Source organism: Anabrus simplex, chromosome 1, assembly GCF_040414725.1.
Source record: "Anabrus simplex isolate iqAnaSimp1 chromosome 1, ASM4041472v1, whole genome shotgun sequence".
NCBI lineage: Eukaryota > Metazoa > Arthropoda > Insecta > Orthoptera > Tettigoniidae > Anabrus > Anabrus simplex.
In genome coordinates this window covers 1746320835-1746340539 of record NC_090265.1, presented here as the reverse complement: position 1 = coordinate 1746340539, position 19705 = coordinate 1746320835, and the positions used below count along the sequence as shown (strand labels likewise).

At 37.4% G+C, this 19705-nt stretch overlaps 1 protein-coding gene across 1 annotated transcript in view; it reads right to left on the bottom strand.

Moving 5' to 3' along the window:
* Positions 1-19705, bottom strand: part of LOC136858737 (F-box/LRR-repeat protein 15) — a 44878-nt gene that overhangs the window by 10106 nt on the left and 15067 nt on the right. The window contains exon 4 of the mRNA XM_067138487.2: positions 9014-9145. Coding sequence (XP_066994588.1) covers positions 9014-9145 — 132 coding nt within the window. The remainder of the gene's footprint in view (positions 1-9013; positions 9146-19705) is intronic.

The following is a 19705-nucleotide window of genomic DNA, read 5'->3' as shown; positions in this document are numbered from 1 at the left end:
TTTGAAGGTGCTCAAATACGACAGCCTCGTGTCGGTAAATTTACTGGTACGTAAAAGAACTCCTGCAGGACTAAATTCCGGCACCTCGGTGTCTCCGAAGACCGTAAAAGTAGTCAGTGGGACGTGAAACAAATAACATTATTATTATTATTATTAAATTTGGCGATTGCTCTTATAGTGTTGAGTTCGCTATTAAGGTCTTTTTTAGACATAGGTATCATGAATGCACGATGAACCATGCTATTATACGCTGCATGTTTGTGTGTTTGGGGGTGTATGGAAGCTTGATGAATAGTATTGGCAGTCTGTGTCTCTTTTCTGAAGATTCTATATGAAAGAGCAGATGGATTTCTGAGAATGGTTAAATCCAGAAAATTAATTACTTTATTATTTTCGGACTCAAGCATAAATTTGATGTGGGGGGGTCAATGTTATTTAGTTCTTGTAGGGTAGAGGTCGCATTCTTGATTTCTTCATCCATTATAACAAATGTGTCGTCAACATATCTGGCCCACATGATGTTTGGAAAAGTGTTATTTATTTTTGTATATTCCAGAAAGTCTAAATACATGTCCGCTAGAATTCCCAATGCGGATGATCCCATGGCCAGTTCATTTTGTTGATAGATGGTTTCACTGAATTTGAAGAAATTATTGTTGATGACCAGTTTCAGAAGAGAAATAAAATCTTGTATTTCTAATTCTGAAATGCAACATCATCATATACCATATTTTATGTCATATTCATCTGTACTGGTGTTATAGTGTGTTTTAAAGTTGTTTTAAAGTTATACTGTGTTTGCCCGATTTGACTTGTTGGCTGATGATGGCACAAGTTTAATGCCGAAACTGGTACCTCATGTGAACAACATGTGATTCATTCACGTTAATAAATATCTTTGTATTGAATAGGAGGAGCCCTCTTAATTTCAATTATTGTAACGTTATAACTCTGCCAGTGAGTAGCCATGGCCTTTCTAAGAATTCAAAGTGTTGAATGACTGTCATCCTTGCCGTCCCAATTTGAGTGTTATATCCTGCATAGCATATTACATCCAACCTTGCAAGTAGCACAAGTGAACAATGTTTTGTTGCTGCTCTGCAGATTTAGAAACATTTTTGTTTAGGCTAGCAGAATGTCATTCTCTCTCCACTCTCTTCCGAGAACCAATGACGTTTCACAGCAGCAGAATTATAACACGGGCACTGTAGCTGGGAAGAGAGGACCTAGGAAACTGCAAACACCTTAGTTGCAGAACTTGCAGGAATGGTTTGGGATGTCAAGTGAACTAGTGTTCTGGGCTGCCTCCAAAAATACTTACGACAACAAACAAGACCTTCAATATTTGATAAAGGACTTCCTACAATGAAAAGAGACCAAGAACAAGATATTTTCCACTTCTGGTGAGGCCATCCTGCTGTGATAAAGGAGTAGACAATAGAGCCAGTGACTTATACTCTGGACTGCTTTACTTCTAAATCAACGTCTTGGCCGTTTTTGTTTCTGTCTGGTGGTTATGCGCTGAAACATACACATCCAACCAATCCCAAGCTGCCATTCATGCCATTCATATCAACTTAGATCGGCAGAGTGCGATCTTGAAACCTAGTTGCCAACTCTAATATTTACATTCACCACGTAGTTAACCTATCTCGCTCAGTGTGTATGGTATTCAATATGATTTGCGATCTTTAGTATTTTCTTCAGTAATTAGTGTTTTTCATATTAGTATTTACCTCTCCAGTATAGTACAGTATAGCCTAGTTTACAGTTTAGCATAGCATAAGTTAGTACAATACAGGTTTAATAGTTCGGTGTATAAAAATAGCTGTAGTTTTATTTACGTCCGTGTAATGGTTAGTGTACTTAGTTTGTGCATGTTTAGCATGTCTCAGTGTAGTTCAGGAAAGACAGGTGGCAAGAAAGTGACTCTGAGATCAGTGGAGTGTTCGCTTCGTAGGCCAATTCCTCCTTCCTGAGCCAGCCATTAGCGGTGAGTCATATTTCCTCACTCACTCTTATTCTTAATAATGTATTCTCCTTTTAGTGTCAGATGTTGTTAGTAAGTGTAGTGTTTGTGGATTTGTTTTCAATCCCAATTCATGAGCTTTTCTGAGTACGGTATTATATTTTATGAGGGCTGTTTACGCAGTCCTATTTCATCAGCTGTTCTCATGGTAGTAGCGCGTTGGCAACAGAGACAAGGCGATGCTATTAGGCCAAGAGGTTAACTATATCTTAGCATAATCCAAGTTCTACAATACAATCTTGAAAGTAAGAGGAAACACAAGATAAAATATTGTTTTTTAAAAACAAGAAGAAAATATCATTTCAGTACAAATTTAGTAATAACAACATTCTAACTCATGTTTCACAAGTTAATGACCTTGGTGTTTTATTCAGTTATAACCTATTGTTTAATGAACATATTGAAAATATTTGTAAGAAAGCATTTCAAAGATTGGGTTGCATTACTAGATATTCTAGAGAATTTTCAAACTTAGCTACCTATCAATTGCTGTATGTGTCTATGGTACGCCCTATACTAGAATACTGTACATCTGTTTGGAACGCTTCTCATCAGACCTCTATCCATAGATTAGATTCAGTACAACATAAATTTCTTCGTTTATATTCATTTAGAGCAGCATTCTCATATGATAATGTTGATTATACATCCTTACAACAGTCCTTAAATATGCATAGCCTGTCACAACGCCATGAATTATTGGATACACTCTTCATTTTTAAATTGCTTCATTCCTTGGTGAATTGTCCACAACTCTTTGCAAAAATTAACGTACATGTACTAGACAGACGCACAAGGTTCAAGAATACATTGTCTACAAATTGGCATAGAACTAACTACGCATTCAATGGGCCTATTGAACGAATGTCAAGATCTCTAAACAAACTGGATATTGATATATTTAACTGCTCATTGTCAAAATTGAGAAATCACTTACATAATCTCCAAATTTGACTATTACTTTCCTGTGATTACTTGTAATATAACCTGTGTACATATCTGTACATATTTTTCTACTTATACTCCATTGAACTTTCTTTTTAGTGTGTTTTGTTTTGTTTATTCTTCTCTACTGTTATGTAAAATAGTATTATCATTAATAAAGTATTAATTAATTAATTAATTAATTAATTCGTTTTGTGAAATGTTAATTTAGAAGTAAAGCCGTGCAGAGAATAATGCTGAGTATGTAACCGGGTTCCCGCATTACACGATACACAGTTAAAAGGGAGGAAAATAAATCAAATTACATGGTACTTTAAACCCTAGACATGCAATAGACATCACATGAACTGCGCCAAAAGCACACAAACAAAATATCAGGTTGAGTAACTTGACGGCTATAAACAAGGAATGTGGAACGGGGGGCTGAGGAACCTACCAAAGGCCATACAGATGCGAAGGTTGCAAGTTTCCAGAAAATCAATAGTGATCTCTTGATTTCAAAATATTATTTTCAAAATCAACATTACAAGGTAAATTTCGAACAAAATTCATCTATCAACATAATCCAGATATACAATTTAAGAATACAAGTTTAGATGTAGTTTGACAAGATCTTTGCTATTAGGCCAAGAGGTTAACTAAATATATCTTAGCATAATCCAAGTTCTACAATACAATCTTGAAAGTAAGAGGAAACACAAGATACAAATACAACCTCTAATGGGAGTTAACGTGCTTTCTAAGACGTCTGAGAAACATAAAGGAAATAGGGGGAAATCAGAAATATTTAAACTTGGCGCAGAGGCCAGTTCAACTTACTCCCATACCAAAACTCTTCTGATGCGGGGCAGTGGAAAAACTAGCGTGCATCGAGTGACACAGAGTTACTAGAGGCACACCCCGAGGGAAATAAATTAATCTACAAATTACATGTCTAGCAAAACTAGCAAAGGGGAATGCCTCGAAAGCAAACAGGCGGCCCAGCTAAAAGCTAAGGCATCTGAAGTAACTGGGTGGTGAGTAGGGTAAACTCCTATGAGAAAATACAGGCGGACATTAAATATAAATTAAGGTGGAACTGAGATCAATAGTGCTTACCCCAAGGTAGCCCATCCCCGGAGCGAGGATAAGCTGATGTGCGTCAAAAGAGCTGGAGTGACGATAGAATGAAAGACCACGAAATCTGCCTCGCTCACTTTAAAAGGGAAGTCTGTCCTTGGTGCGATTACCGAGTGACCAATCAGAGCACAGGAGCTTGCCCATCACCACCCAGATTCACCAATCACAACTCTCTATCCAGTCGCGATGTTTATACAATATTCCCGAACATATACTGAGCCACACCCCCTCCCATCGCGGAATCAATCCCAGCACAAATGAATACCATGAGAGATATTGAGGCGTAGATCGTGACTGGTAAAGGCCAAAAAAAGCCTTGAACTGCAAAAGAACCTCTTTACAAATTAAAAATAGTAAGAGACTAATTCTATAAGTAATAAAATTCAAGTGCATGTAATAAGGGTTTATTAAAATCATAAAATAAAGGTAGGAGGAAAAGAAAAGAATCAATTAAAAGGATAAGATGGGTACATACATGAACAGTCCTGGTCCAGTTGATGGCACAACACTGTTATGTGAGCATGAAGTTACCAAACCCAAAAAATATTAAAACATTCGGCGAGCTCACTCAGTTAATTACAATACCATTATTGAATGTGCTAGTATTAATATTGGTGCCACAGACCAAAAGAGATCGTTCTTTCCACAAGTATATTTCAATTCATTTTTCACACAACAACAACACAACACAAATATGTAAGATATCAGAGAAATAACTCCGGACCAAGGAGATAATATTATTAACCAAAGGGAAAAATCCCAGACATGCGCATAGCCCAAACGAAAGGAACATAAAACATGGCGGCCCTATAGGTAAGCAAGCGGCCAAGACAGGTGCGAAGGCAAAAGAAATAGCACCATACGAAAATGCACGAATAACGTACAGAAACAAGATCAAATGTAAATTCAGCTGATTCATACGTCATTCTTTCACTCCCCTCTCATACTAACATTCGCGCTCACATTCAGGCACAGCCGGTATCAGCAAGCAAGTCACAGAGATAAAATTCACATCTCGTCGGAAAGATACGACCATGTGATACAAATTCTTACAATTCTGCTAACTACCACCTAGCAAAATTGTAAGAATTTATATCACAAGTAGATCTTGAATACGGCCAAAAAATGAAATTTATAACCTGCAAGATACGACCATCTGTGTCCAACATCGAGGGAGCTGTTCTCTCTAGTACAATCATGGAAGTTGTTAAGTCATTCAAGGTGAAGCCAGAAGAGGCCATTAGCAATGACAGAACAGTAATATTTCTGAACTTGCCATGCAGATATGGTTCAATACAGACACCACGTATACAGACAAGAAATGTGTTCCACCTATCAATACTTTATTTATTATAAATGGATTCACATAATAAATAAAGTATTGATAGGTGGAACACATTTCTTGTCTGTATACGTGCATCCAATCAATACGGAAATGAAGCTTATAAATAATAATATACAGACACCAATCGCGAACTTTCCGTTTTCCAGAATACTAAGGACATATTTCTAGAATCGACAATCGTCAAGGAAAGTCCGCGTCACAACCTTTCTGGACTGTTCCAGCTATTACAAATCAATAATTTTACAACATAGTAGTTACTTAAGTGGATAAAATGAATAAAAATAGAACATACTACAAAAATATTTTATACCATACAGGTTAGGTAGCTAAATAGAATATGAATAAAATATTCTACATTCTACAACATTCCACATCATAGAAATTCTACACAGGTCTTCAGTGTCAGGTGGACTCCCAGATGAGGCCAATGATTGTCAATGGATGAGTACCTTAACATAGGGAGATGATCTCCTCAGTGTAGAAAAGGACACTGGAAAACATCTCTGTTCTCTAAGTACACAAGTTGCAAAAGGCATGTGATTCCTTTTGAGAGGTGGCATTGATTATAGTGGGTATTTCATGTAACACCCAATGACTAAACAAATAGAGAGGAGGGACCTCTTCAGTATTTGCTTCCCATAGGACATAAACAGAAAAAGCCATGCTAGATGGCATTACATTAAACTACATTTCTGAGTTTGCAGCAGTCCATTGCAGTGGCAGTATTCGATCCTACAGCTTACAGTTCACATGTGCCCAAGACTATGGCACCATGATCACAATGTGTGGGTCAGTTCCTGATTGACCTCAAAGAAATAAACACTAGTGGCATTTCATCAGACAGTCTCTTTGTGTCATAAAACCCACAGCAATGGGATAATGTTGACAAAAGATGAGTCACGATAATCTTTCTGTACCCGTGCGACTATTCAGAAATTTGGTCCTTCATGTGTGTTGGGGCAGGTCTATTCAGGATCACTACTGCCCACCTCAAATGAAGAAGGCTCTAGAAAATATGGGTTTAAACCTTCTGTGTGATTGCAGGTGATAGTGATTGTTTTAAAAGGAAGTATAATTGGACACAACCGTCCACTCTTAACACTAATCAGACGATAAAATAGAAGAGGTCTGATGCTTTGAAGAATGAATCACCAAAAGAAAGGGAAGAGCCACAAATGGCATGGAAATGAGACTCTCTAGGTCTCACAAACCTAATAATAATAATAATAATAATAATAATAATAATAATAATAATAATAATAATAATAATAATAATAATAATAATAATAATAATAATCGTATGGCCTCAGCTACCGTGTGCAGACATTTCAATTTGACGCCATCTGGCTGTCTGCTCGTCAATTTCAACGTTCCGTTTTACTCTAGGCCCCCACTAGATGGCAGACCGAGTAAACCGAAACTCTCTTGGGCGCCTATGGCTGAGATTTAATGAATTTTGTCGGGTAAACACCAAATGTGTTACCAGAGATCTTTAACATGCCGACATCGTACGACATGGAGTGTCGAATGGACTTTTTTCCGCCCTTCAAAAATCCGACTACCTCTGCCGGGTTTGAACCCGCTATCTTGGGATCCGGAGGCTGACACTCTACCGCTGATCCACAGAGGCAGCTGACACAAACCTAATACCAGGGTTGGAAGGGAACAAGAAATGACCAAGGAAGGTAAGATAGGAAAGATTAGAGCGAAGATCCTGGCACTAGTAAATTGAAGACCGAGCTCGATAGCTGCAGTCGCTTAAGTGCAGCCAGTATCCAGTAATCGGGAGATAGTGGCTTCGAGCCCCACTGTCGGCAGCCCTGAAGATGGTTTTCCATGGTTTCCCATTTTCACACCAATGCTGGGGCTGTACCTTAATTAAGGCCACGGCTGCTTCTTTCCAATTCCCAGACCTCCCTATCACATCATCGCCAAAAGACCTACCTGTGTCGGTGCGACGTAAAGCAAATAGCAAAAAGTAAATTGAAGCAATGTCAGACTCAGCCCTATGGTCCTCAGCCCACACTCCCAATTTGGGAGTGCCTGGGTGTTTAGAAATTTTACCCAGTCTGTCAACTCACATGTAGTTGAAAAACCAAAGTCCATCGTATGAGGAAGGTGAGCATAGAACATACAATATTAGTATGTTACTTAAATTATGGTGCACCAAGCAGTAGGCACCTGAATTCCTCTTAATGACTGTGAAACACGAATCCTGACCTATGACATCAAGAATATTAAGTGCTTTTGTTCACAATAAACTCAGATAACCACCAACCTTGCAGTTCTTAAGAAAGTGTGTGCTAACAGTATAGAAGCCTACATCATTGATCACTGGCTTGTATTGATAGGGCAGCTCTACTATGAGTAATACAAGATTTACTTTTCATATCCTTCGTGGAAAGATTTGTTCTGGCACACAACCATGAGGATACACTTTCAGTAGTTTTAAAGACCAGCACAAACAAACAAAAAAGTGACAAACACAAACCCGCTGAAGATCGTTTACTTTACCATTGTATGTCTCTACTGCTGTTGATCACTTTGAACAAGAACACTATTAAACACAAACAGAAAGGTGAACATATTTGTAAAAAGTTGGTGAAATCGATGCCAAAATAGGTTTGTGCTGTTATTAAGAACAAGAAAAACAATATGATGATATAGATGTTGATTCCCATAGGGAACCTGAAATATTTGTCCCAAGTGAGTAAATTTATAATAGCAATATAGTTGGTCCGTTATTGGACATTATAAATTTTCCAGCCAACTCATTCCTGGTTAGCAGCGTTTCGCCCCAGTGTGCCAAGTTGGGCTCATCAGTTGGTAAATAGCACACCTACCAAGATGCATGGCTAGTGGGGAAGCCACTGAGTAGGCTACTCATTAGCGACAAATATTTCAGGTTCTCTATGGGAATCAACATCTATATCATCTGATGGTCAGGCAGGCATCAATTTTTGGAAATGAGACAAAGTCTCTTGTAGTGCACTGGCACTGCTGGTGGCTCTAAGTAGCCTATGCAGTGACCTCCACGGTATGCACTAGCCATGCGTCTTGGTAGGTGCGCTATTTATGAACTGATGAGCCCAACTTAGCACACTGGGGCGAAATGCTGGCAACGAGGAATGTGTTAGGTAGAAAATTTATAACGTCCAATAACGGACCAACTAAACTGGTATTAAAGAAAACAATATCAAATCTCAGACTACGTTGCAGAACTGATTTTCTGAACTTGTAACAGGTATTATTCTTTAATCTTCATTTCTGTATCTTGTTCAAATTCATTTGCACACTATTGCTGGTTTGGCATATTTCATATTCACACTGGGAAATTTATATTATTTATATTTATATTATATTAATATTAATTATATTATTGCCCACTGATTTTTATTTTAAAAATGTTTATTCAGTAAGTCAATCATAATCATCATAATTTCCTTTTACTTCTTTCAATCCAAATAACATGGAACACTAATGTGTATTTCGTTTTCTCTATAACTGATATCCCAAAGATGCCTGAAATTACAAATTCAAACTGTGAAAGGAAAATGATATTGTAAATATACTACCTGATTCCATCATCTGTAATTCGCCAGCAGCCACGAACATTGAGGTGTTCCAGCATTCGGCAGTGTGAGGCGATAGATAACAGTGTTGTATCAGTTACTGAGTAGATGTTTGAGATGCAGAGAACTCGCAATCTGTTTACAAAATACAAAGCTCTTAACATTCTTAAAGAAATAAATGCAAGCAAATAATTTATTATTCTCAAGTGCATAGATATACATCAATATTTAGCTAGAACCAAATGAGATATATGTTAGCAGTTCAATTGTTTATTCTTTTATTTATTTTTTAACTGTTAGGATCTTCAGACTGCCGAAACTAACAATGAGTAAATAAATTTATAAACTATCTGAAAAAGAAAACGTATGGAAACAGTATCGCACCAATTTATTTTATTCAAAGTTACTTTCAGCAGTCTAAAGAGCCCAATAGTTATAAAGTAACTCAGTCAAAACTAAAAAGAGATGGCTTCAGATACCACACAAAAAAAGTAGTTCAATTCTCATTTTATGAACATAAATCTCAGGCAATCACTAAGATGATACATCAATAATATGTTGAGTACACAGAGAAGCAACTTGTTTTTCAGATTTTTCAATGCTCTAAGCAGAGGTGGATGGCTTCTTTGGCAGACCTGTATGTTTAACTTGCTTGCTCATTATGAGGGAAATTTCTCTCTTAATATTAGGCATATAAGATGAGTAAAATATAATTTACAACCATGTCTCAAAGTTTTACTGTTTGCACTATAATGGAGATATTTATGATTAATTTAATAATAATAATAATCTCTATATTTAAAAAATTATTAAAAAAAGTATTTCCAGTTCACCTGGCCATTCTAGTGGACCGATTTCTTTTATTCTTTATTATTATTTCCAGAATTATCCATAGAAAAACCTAGTATGTATGAACCAACTAGTTAATAGGTAAGTTAATTCACAATTCAAAATTGTACAATCATCATATTAAAACAACAGTACAAGTTTTGGCCACATTAGGCCATCTTCAGCTCTTGAGAAATATTAGGTCGGTGCATAAGTCCGTAGTGTTTTTGTTTTGTGAGTTAGTACTCCGGTTGCTATTGGTTTATTTATTGATTGTCATTTTTTTATTTGTAGTTCAATGTTTGTATTTGAGGTTACATATTGAAGTTTTGACATTTTGCAGATAGTGAGTGGAGTTGTGGACGCTAGAAAATGGAATGCCAAAGAGGGAAATTGGAACATTTTTGACATATTCTTCTCTTTGAGTCCAATAGAGGGGCAAAAACAGTGGAGGCAGCCAGAAACATTTGCGCCGTGTATGGGGAGCATGGAAGAAAATGGTTTTCTCATTTTAAGGAGAATTATAATCTATTAGTTTCATGTCCGTATTGATGGTTAATATACATAATTGTAAAGAATGAGAACCTTCCACCTAATCAATACTTTATTGGTATATGGTTACTAAAACATGTCTGTACCTTATTAATATACAGGACCGGTTTTGACCTCTAAATAGGTCATCCTCAGCTGATCGTAGAACATGACATTAACATAATGTATATTAAAGCATCACTGAATCAAACTAAGAATGTCATGTGCTATGAATAGTAGTATTGTTTAAATATGTTTAGTGTTTTTCTCTTGGTATAAAACAATCGTCAAAGTTTATATGACATGCAAAATGCGACTTAAAACTCTACTCATGAATAACACGTAATATGTTAAAACATTGTGATATAAAGTTCTTATAACTTGAAAATGTTTTATAACATTCTTGTGACACACATTAAAACTTTGATCTGTGTTGGTAAAAACATTGGATAAATATGCAGGTGAATTTGTGCAGTATGTTCTAGTATGTTCTTCAGTGTGGAATGTTGATCTTGATGATTGCGTTCGTTCAGTTTTTGTTATTACACCACTTAATATTACATTAAAATATCATAATATGTTATCTTATTCCGTTTTATAGTATCAGCCTCGCTGTCTGGAATTTTATAGGTACGAATGCTCCCTCTTTATAGTTGTGTTTTCATGGGATATGTCAGTTATCTGTGTGAACAAAAAGAAAAACGAAGTATAAGAATTTTCATTTTGTCAACTTAGAATGTTTTTTTGAATGTGTGAAATGAGTATTTACTTACTGCTGGGATGGACTACAAAAGATTGTAACTGATTATGTCATCTCAGATGAAGAAAGGAGCAGAATGGTAACAGATGTCAGAGTAATACCCAGCCAGAGCCTTGACAGTGACCACTGTTTATTAGTAGCAGACCTGAGAAACTTCTATGTGCTAAAAGTACAGAACAGGCAAATGCTAAAAATCAAAGTATGGGAACTCCAGAAGACAGATAAGAGAAGTGAGTATCAGAACCGGATAAAAACCCTGTTATCAAGAGATGAAAGGAAAAATGGAGAGGCAGAATGGATCAGACTAAGGGACATATTGGTTAAGTAAGCAACTGAAGTTTGCGGATAGACAAGTATGAAAATAAGGGAGAAGGAAACATCTTGGTGGAATGAAAGAGTGAGAGCAACAATCAGGGAAAGAAATCTCTTGTGGAAAGAAAGGGATCAGGAGAAAAATAAAACGGATCTTACTAGAGATGAGGCAAAAATCAGAAGCCTCGAACAATTATACCGAAACAAGAAACTGGACGTTAAAAGAACAGTTACAGAAGAAAAGACCAGGGCATGGAATATATTCACTCAGAAACTGGAGGAAGACAGCAGAGCCAATAAGAAACTACTGTATAGTGTTATCAGAGGTAAAAGGAAACCAATGAATACCACAAAGGCACTTGAAGATGAAAATGGAAATCTGGTTAGGTCAGAAAGTGACAATGAGAGAAGTCCTGAAGAACCATTTGGACCATCTACTGAATAAACCAATTCAACAACAAAATACAGAACCGGAAATCCAAGCCAACAATGAAGAACTTCTCATCACCTGGACAGAAAGTGAGACAGCCTTAAAAATCTATGCCTAAAGGAAAATCTTCAGGTGCAGATGAAGTGAATGCAGACATGATAAAGGCAGCAGGCATCCAGGGTATACAATCGCTGCACAGAGTACTAAATGCAATATGGACAGACAACAAAATACCTGCAAATTGGAGCAAGGGCATTATAATTCCCCTGTTTAAGAAAGACAGCAGACGGAAACCCACCAACTATAGAGAAATAACCCCGCTGTCTCATGAGCTAAAAATTCTAGAGAAAATCATAAAAAGGAGATTGAGAACCATCACTGAACCACAGTTAGAGGAGCAGCAATATGGATTCAGAAGTAACAGATCAACAATGGATCTAATTTTTAGCACCCACATGCTGATGGAAAAGTATTGGGAGAAAGGCAAGAACCTGGTCATTGTATTCCTGGATAGAGAAAAGGCCTATGATAGTGTTATAAGAGAGAAGAGAGCCTTGACAGTGACCACCGTTTATTAGTAACGGACCTGAGAAACTTCTATGTGCAAAAAGTACAGAAGGGGCAAATGCTAAAAATCAAAGTATGGGAACTCCAGAAAACAGATAAGAAATGTGCCTGAAGGCCTGGTAAGAAAAATTCAGATGTTGTACAAAGACTGTACTTAGTTGTGTACAAATTGGGGAAAGGTCGATCATCATCAGTTTTTTTTTTTTGCTAGTGACTTTACATCGCACCGACACAGATAGGTCTTATTGCGATGATGGGATAGGAAAGGCCTAGGAGTTGGAAGGAAGCGATCATGGCCTTAATTTGAGCCCACTATCTCCCGGATGCAAGCTCACAGCTGCACGCCCCTAACCGCACAGCCAACTCGCCCGGTGTATTTCTTCTGATGATGATGATTGTTGTTTAAAGGGGTCTAACATCTAGGTTATCGGCCCCTAATGGTATGAAATGTAATGACAATTTAGAAGTCCAAAATCATCCACTGACCAGAATTCAAAACATGATGACAGAGAATGAATGGATGTGTATGAATTTAAAACAATCAGTGGATTTGACCTGCAATGCCCCATATTCCCAGAAACTAGCGTTAAACAATAGTATTACTGACCAAGGGACTACTTCAAAAGCACAATCCTGAATCGATGATACTTGTAGTCTAAAGGAGTCCAAAATCCAGGTCATCGGCCCCTCATAATGGTACTTACCCTTAGGAAAGGAGAACCATGGTATTTGCGATGTTGCGGTACTAATCAAACGTAGCATAGACTTGTGGTATTCCACACATTATTGGTACTACTCACAGGTAATGTAATATGCACATGTAACACAGACCTATGGTGTTTTTCACACTGCAGCGCCATTTACAGGCAACGCAAACCTATGGTATTCCTCATCACAGGGACTCGTACTATCCTGTCGTGTTCCTCACATAGTGAGTACTAATCATAGACAAGGCAGATCCATGGTGTCGCTCACCCATGGTGTCACTCATATGGTGGTACTAATCACAGGTACTGTAAAACCCACCCTAATTCACACACTGTTGCTACTAATCACAAACCTATTGTGTACCTAACATAGTGGTACTCCGTGCAAGTAAAGGCGACTCATGGTGTTCCCTGTGTGGTGGTACTAATTACACGTAGTCTCATGGTTCTAGATGCCTTTTAGATGCCTCTTACGGCAGGCAGGGGGTACCGTACGTGTATTCTTCACCTGCGTCCCCTACCCACAGGGGGAGTATTTCTTCTGGTAAATACAGTGATCAGTATTGAAAAGGTAGACTAACCTCAATTTTTAACTATTTTAAGAATTCTTTGTGGATATGAAATTTATTTCATGTGGCTACTTGAATGTGCCTGAATGTCTTGTGTATCACTCAGAGAATTGCCCATAGCATAATATAAGAGAGCAAAAGGAACTTATGAGAGCTGAAAAGAAAGTTAACTTTGCATAGGAACAATGGAGGGCGCTGCTGTTGGCAGCACGTTTAGGGGAGTTGGAGCTACACTATGCACCTAGTTGCGCTAGCTCAAATGCTGTACGCAAAGATTGAGGTGGTGTGTGGAAGGTTTCTGGAACATCATCGTCATCCTGCACTGGGCAGCAAATGGCCCTGTTTCCAAACGCACCTACCCCATGTCGTGCACAACAAAGGTCCTGGAGCATGCACCCCATTCACCAGACATGAGTCCCTGTGAATTCCATCTGTTCCGCAAACTAAAGGAACACCAATGGAAGCGTTTCTATATGTGAAATGCTATACTTCACGTGGTAGGTACTCCATCACAGACATCAACAAAGGCAGCGCTGCTACTGATATCCTCTGGCTTTCACACATCTGGCAACAGATGGAACATGTTACATGTTACAGGGGAGGTATGGTGGTTCTACAATAAATGATTTGTATATGTTGCCTCTATAGTTTTTCCCAGCCCTCATATAATAGGATAAATATAATGATAGGTAAGTGTGAGAAAAGGAAGCAATCAAAAGTGGAGACGACAAACATGAAAACACTGCCATTTTCAAACAGATAGTCTCTCTCTCCCCCTCAAACCCTATTCTTCAGTATCACTCCTTCTCAGCCCTCCAATGAGCTTATTTCTGCTTGTCAACAGAGTCAGGAAGGCAGGAAACAATGCTCATAAACAATAACATAGTTTACACTATGGAGACAAAGCAACCATTTGAATACTTTGTTTCCATGACCGCATTTTACTAGAAATAAATTTCCACATATTAGGTCATGTTCAGTAGTTATAAAACATATTGAAGACAATGAAATATTCATCGAATTAGCCCACAATGAGTGACTTGAATGCACTATACAGCTATGTTAGATCATTTCCAACAGAATGAATATGACCTAGGCCACCAAAGCTCAATGGGTACAAGCAATCGATGCAAAATTGGAAGGACTCATGTCCAGTTGGTCATTTTTGTTCTGTATTTTAAATCTCTATATGTACTATGAATACTGAACATGACCTAATATGCTGAAAGTTTATTTTGAGAGCAAACATTTGTTCATTAGTTTTATTAACAGCTGCATCTCCAATTTCTTCTATCTGTTATAGAGGATTCTATTCTTCGTGATTTATGAGTTTCATGTCCGTATTGACAGATTACACATCAAAATCAAAATCTCTTTATTTGCAAATGAGGTGTCTACCTCAGTGGCAAATGGTACACTAAAATACATTATTGTCAAGCACTAAATATTAAATTAACAACAGAAGAAAATTTTCCTATAATACAATATTATACAATTTATGCTAACAATTTTTTTCTATTAAACACACAGCTCAACCTTAATAAATTTATATTGTTTACAAAATTCTACTTACAATGTCTCCTGTACTACTTGCAAATATAGTCAACTGATATACAGTATGTGGAATTACTTCAAATGATACTATACAACTGGTATAAGACTGAACTTTACATTGTATTTATTTACTTTTTTTTTTTTACCCATTCTGGAACCTAAGTAGCATAACAACCTGCTGCGTCTTAACCAGAGCCCCTTTTGCCACCACTTTTCAGAGTTCCTGAAGGGCCTTCACAGCTACCGTAGTGGTCCCAGGGCCCTCGAAGTCCCCACTGTACTTCACCCCTACAGGCAGTCCCCCTACTTTGGCTGTCCAAACTCCTTAGACCAGGGGATGGAATTAATTTATTCACACACATTTTTTTATTTACAATAACCTGCACTGGTCGAATGCCCTCTAACACTTCATTTATTTTTTCTGTTGCTGTTTATACTCTTCTTGAATATCTGTACAGATTTTGGAAAAGGATCAAACACTACCCCTGGTAAACTGTTCCACTCTTTCACACCCTTCCCAATGAATGAAAATTTATCCCAATCGCTTCTGCTAAAATTCCTTCTAATTTTATATTTGTGGTCTGTCCTGCCGATATAATTATTTTCCAACTGAAGCCTCTTATGGATATCTCCCCATGCTTTTTCTCTTGTATAGGCTCTATATAATCCTATAAGTCTAGTTTTCTCCCTTCTCTTACTTAAAGTTTCCCACCCAAGTTCCTTTAACATTTCTGATACACTACTCTTTCTCCTGAAATCCCCTGTTACAAATCTTGCTGCTTTCCTCTGCACACTATCTATTTCTTTTATTAGGTATTCTTGGTGAGATTCCCAAACACTGTTTGCATATTCCAATAATGGACGAACCATACTTAAGTAACTTTTTTCATTTAATTCTTTATTGCATCCTTTAAGTAGCCTCATTATGACATGTAACGATCTGTATGCTTTCCCAATAACGTCATCAACATGACCCTTCCAGTGCAAATTACTTTCAAATCTCACACCTAAGTATTTGCACTTGTCATCTTTTGGGATAACTACCTCATCCAAAGTATATTCAAATTCAGTTTTAAAGCTCCTGTTTGTAAAAGTTGTAACAGTTGATTTGCCTCCATTGACCTTCATATTATTTTCTGCAACCGATTGTTGGATACTTTCAAAGTCCCTTTGTAATTCTGAACAATCCTCAATGTTATTTATTTCCCTATAAACAATTATGTCATCTGCATACAATCTTATTTTTGATGTTATATTGTTCCCTAAATCATTTGCGTATATTAAGAAAGGTAACGGACCGATTATACTACCCTGTGCAATTCCCTTCCGAACTTTCTCTTCCTGTGATACATTATTTCCTACTTTGACTTTCTGAACCCTTGAATTTAGAAATGTTTTTATCCAACGTGTAACCCTTATGTCCAATCCTATTCCCTCCAATTTCTTTAATAATATTCCATGTTCCACTCTATCAAAGGCTTTGGAAAGATCTATGGCTATGCAATCTAACTGACCTCCTGAATCCAACTGATCTGATATGTCCTGCTGAAATCCCACCAGTTGTGCCTCACAAGAAAATTACTTTCTAAATCCATACTGGCTCCTCATGAACCAATTTTTATCATCACATATCCCTCTGATGTACTTTGATATTAAACTCTCCAGTATTTTACAAACTATACTGGTCAGGCTGATTGATCTGTAGTTCTCTGGTTTCCTTTTATCACCCTTTCCTTTATAAATTGGTATTATTATAGATTCCTTCCATTCCTTTGGTATTACACTATTATTTATGACAGAGTTAAAGAGAAATTTTAAATAAGGCACTATGTACCACCCCATTGTCTTTAATACCTCCCCAGTAATTTGATCACTTCCTGCTGCTTTTCCTTGCTGAAGCAGTTGGATTTCTCTGAAAATATCTTCATTTGTGAATGAGAAGCTTCTTGTTTCCCTCTGTGTCTCTCCTTCTCTATCTTCTGTTTCGGTTTCCAACTCCTAACAATCATCTACTGAATCTCTGAATTCTCTACTAAATAGGTTTGCTTTTTCAGTATCTGTTAAATAGTGTTCACCCCCTTCTCACACCATTGTAGGAATTTGGATTCCTTTTCCTTTTTGATTTCTGATATATGAATACAGCTTTTTCCATTTCCCTTTGTGGTCATTACCCTCTTGAAGTATGCCATTCATATAATTCTCTTTTGCTTCCTTTTTCACTCTATTCAGTTTCCTCATTAGCTGTTTTCTAGTTTCTCTACTCTCCATACCCTCTTTGATTTTCCTGTTTACTATTCTACATTTTCTTTTTAATTTTATTTCCCTTGTATAATAAACAGGGTCGGAGGTTATTTAACCCTTCTTAACAGGTACAAATCTCTTCTCTCCTTCCCAAATGATTCCTTTAAATTTAGCCCAAAGTGTATCCACATTACTCCCTTCACTTATCCAACAACTGAATTGTGATTTAAGGTAGTAAGTCCCAAATTCATCAACTTTAGTTTTTCTGTACAATTTCTTGTCTTGTGTAATCCTCTTATTAAGCCTTTTTGGTACGAGTCCTACATCCATTATTACAGCATTATGGTCTCCTATTCCTTCAATTACCTCAGTTTTATCAACAATTTCCCATGGTTTAACCAAGAATACATCTAGTAAGTTATTGAGACAAGTCGGTTCTTGTACTACTTGTGTAAATCCTCCCTCCTGAATTAACTTATTTGCCAGTTTCTGTTCATGGGCTTCACTTGCAGCTCCATTCCATTCAACTTCAGGCAAATTTAGATCTCCCCCAATTATTACCATATCATTATTATTGTTTTTATGAGTATAATCTATTATTTTCTCAAAGATTTCCATGTCTCTTTCCTCTCTTCCAGGCTTGTATGTTCCTATAATTCCCACCTCCTTCATATTATCACAAACTAAACACAAACATATACATATAAGAAAGGATTTCCACCTTATCAATACTGTTTATTGTAAATTTTTAAATATTTTTTATCTGTATATGATTCTATTCTTGTTCTATACACATATGTATGTATGCATGCATGTACAGAGAGTTTCTCTCATTGGCTGGCCGGCAGGCGCACCCAGCTTATCTGCCTCCCGTTGTCTGATCACTTCCCGTTACACATTGCAGCGACAGCACGGGAATTATGCCCATAATTCGCAGTTGAGGTCCATGCTTAGAACGTGTATTAAGTGTTGACCAGTTGCTCCAACTGTTCTCGAGTTGTGAAGTGTTACTTCGGAGTATAATTCTCATAATGCTTCCACATGTGTTCATGGTAGCAGAAAGGGTATTTATGCACGATAATTATGTGAAAACAGAGTCTTGCAGGGAAGTTGTTAGGTGATTTGTACCACAATTTCCAGGTGTTCGTCCCTCACATAGAGAGATCGTGCAGAAACTCTTAAACAAATTGAGAGAAACTGGTTCTTTACTCGATGAGAAGGGAGGTGTTAAAAAACGTGTACTAACGAGGAAAAAGTAAATGAAATCGCAGAAAGAAAAGCACATATGCCTACAAAATCCCCAAGATGACTTGGAAAAAAAGCTGGAGTTTCAAAGAGCTCAGCATGGCAGGCTATGAAAATGTTAAAATCAGAGAGAAATAGCCTCAATTACAGAAGACGAACTATTGCGTGCAAATCAGAGTTTTCTAAGACAATGCCAGAAATGTGTGGATGCAGGAGGAGAAATTTCCAACATCTCCTGTCATTAGGTACGAGCATATTTTCTTAATTCTTAATTACTATTTTTCTTATTTTTAATGGTTATCTTATGTCATGCACGGATAAAGTGAGCTAACTGCTGTCCTTGTTGCCATGCCCCAGAGCTATTGGCTTTACGTCGCACCGACACAGATACGTATTATGGCGACGATGGGGCAGGAAAGGGCTAGGACTAGGAAGAAAGCGACCGTGGCCTTAATTAAGGTACAGCATCAGCATTTGCCTGGTGTGAAAATGGGAAACCACGGAAAACCATCTTCAGGGCTGCCGATGGTTGGGTTTGAACCCACTATCTCCCGAATACTGGATACTGGCCGCACTTACTCGACTGCAACTATCGAGCTCAGTATGCCCTAGAGCGGGGAGTGATGAGTCAACGGAAGACAGATAAGCTGTGTGTGCCTGCCGGCCAACCGATGAGAGAAATCCCCTGTATGTAATGCGTGTACATACATACATACATACATACATACATACATACATATGTACGTATGTATGTATTATCGGCACACTTTATCTTGGTGCATTTGTGTACGGGGGTGAGGAGTAAGGAAGGTTCCGTTAGTGCTGCCAACTGAATGAAAATTAAATCTGAATTGAATCGAGGATATGATCGATCGATATGAAGTTTCTAAACCGTTATTATCTTAAGCCAACAACTGTGTCACATACACATTATATAACATTAGATAACAT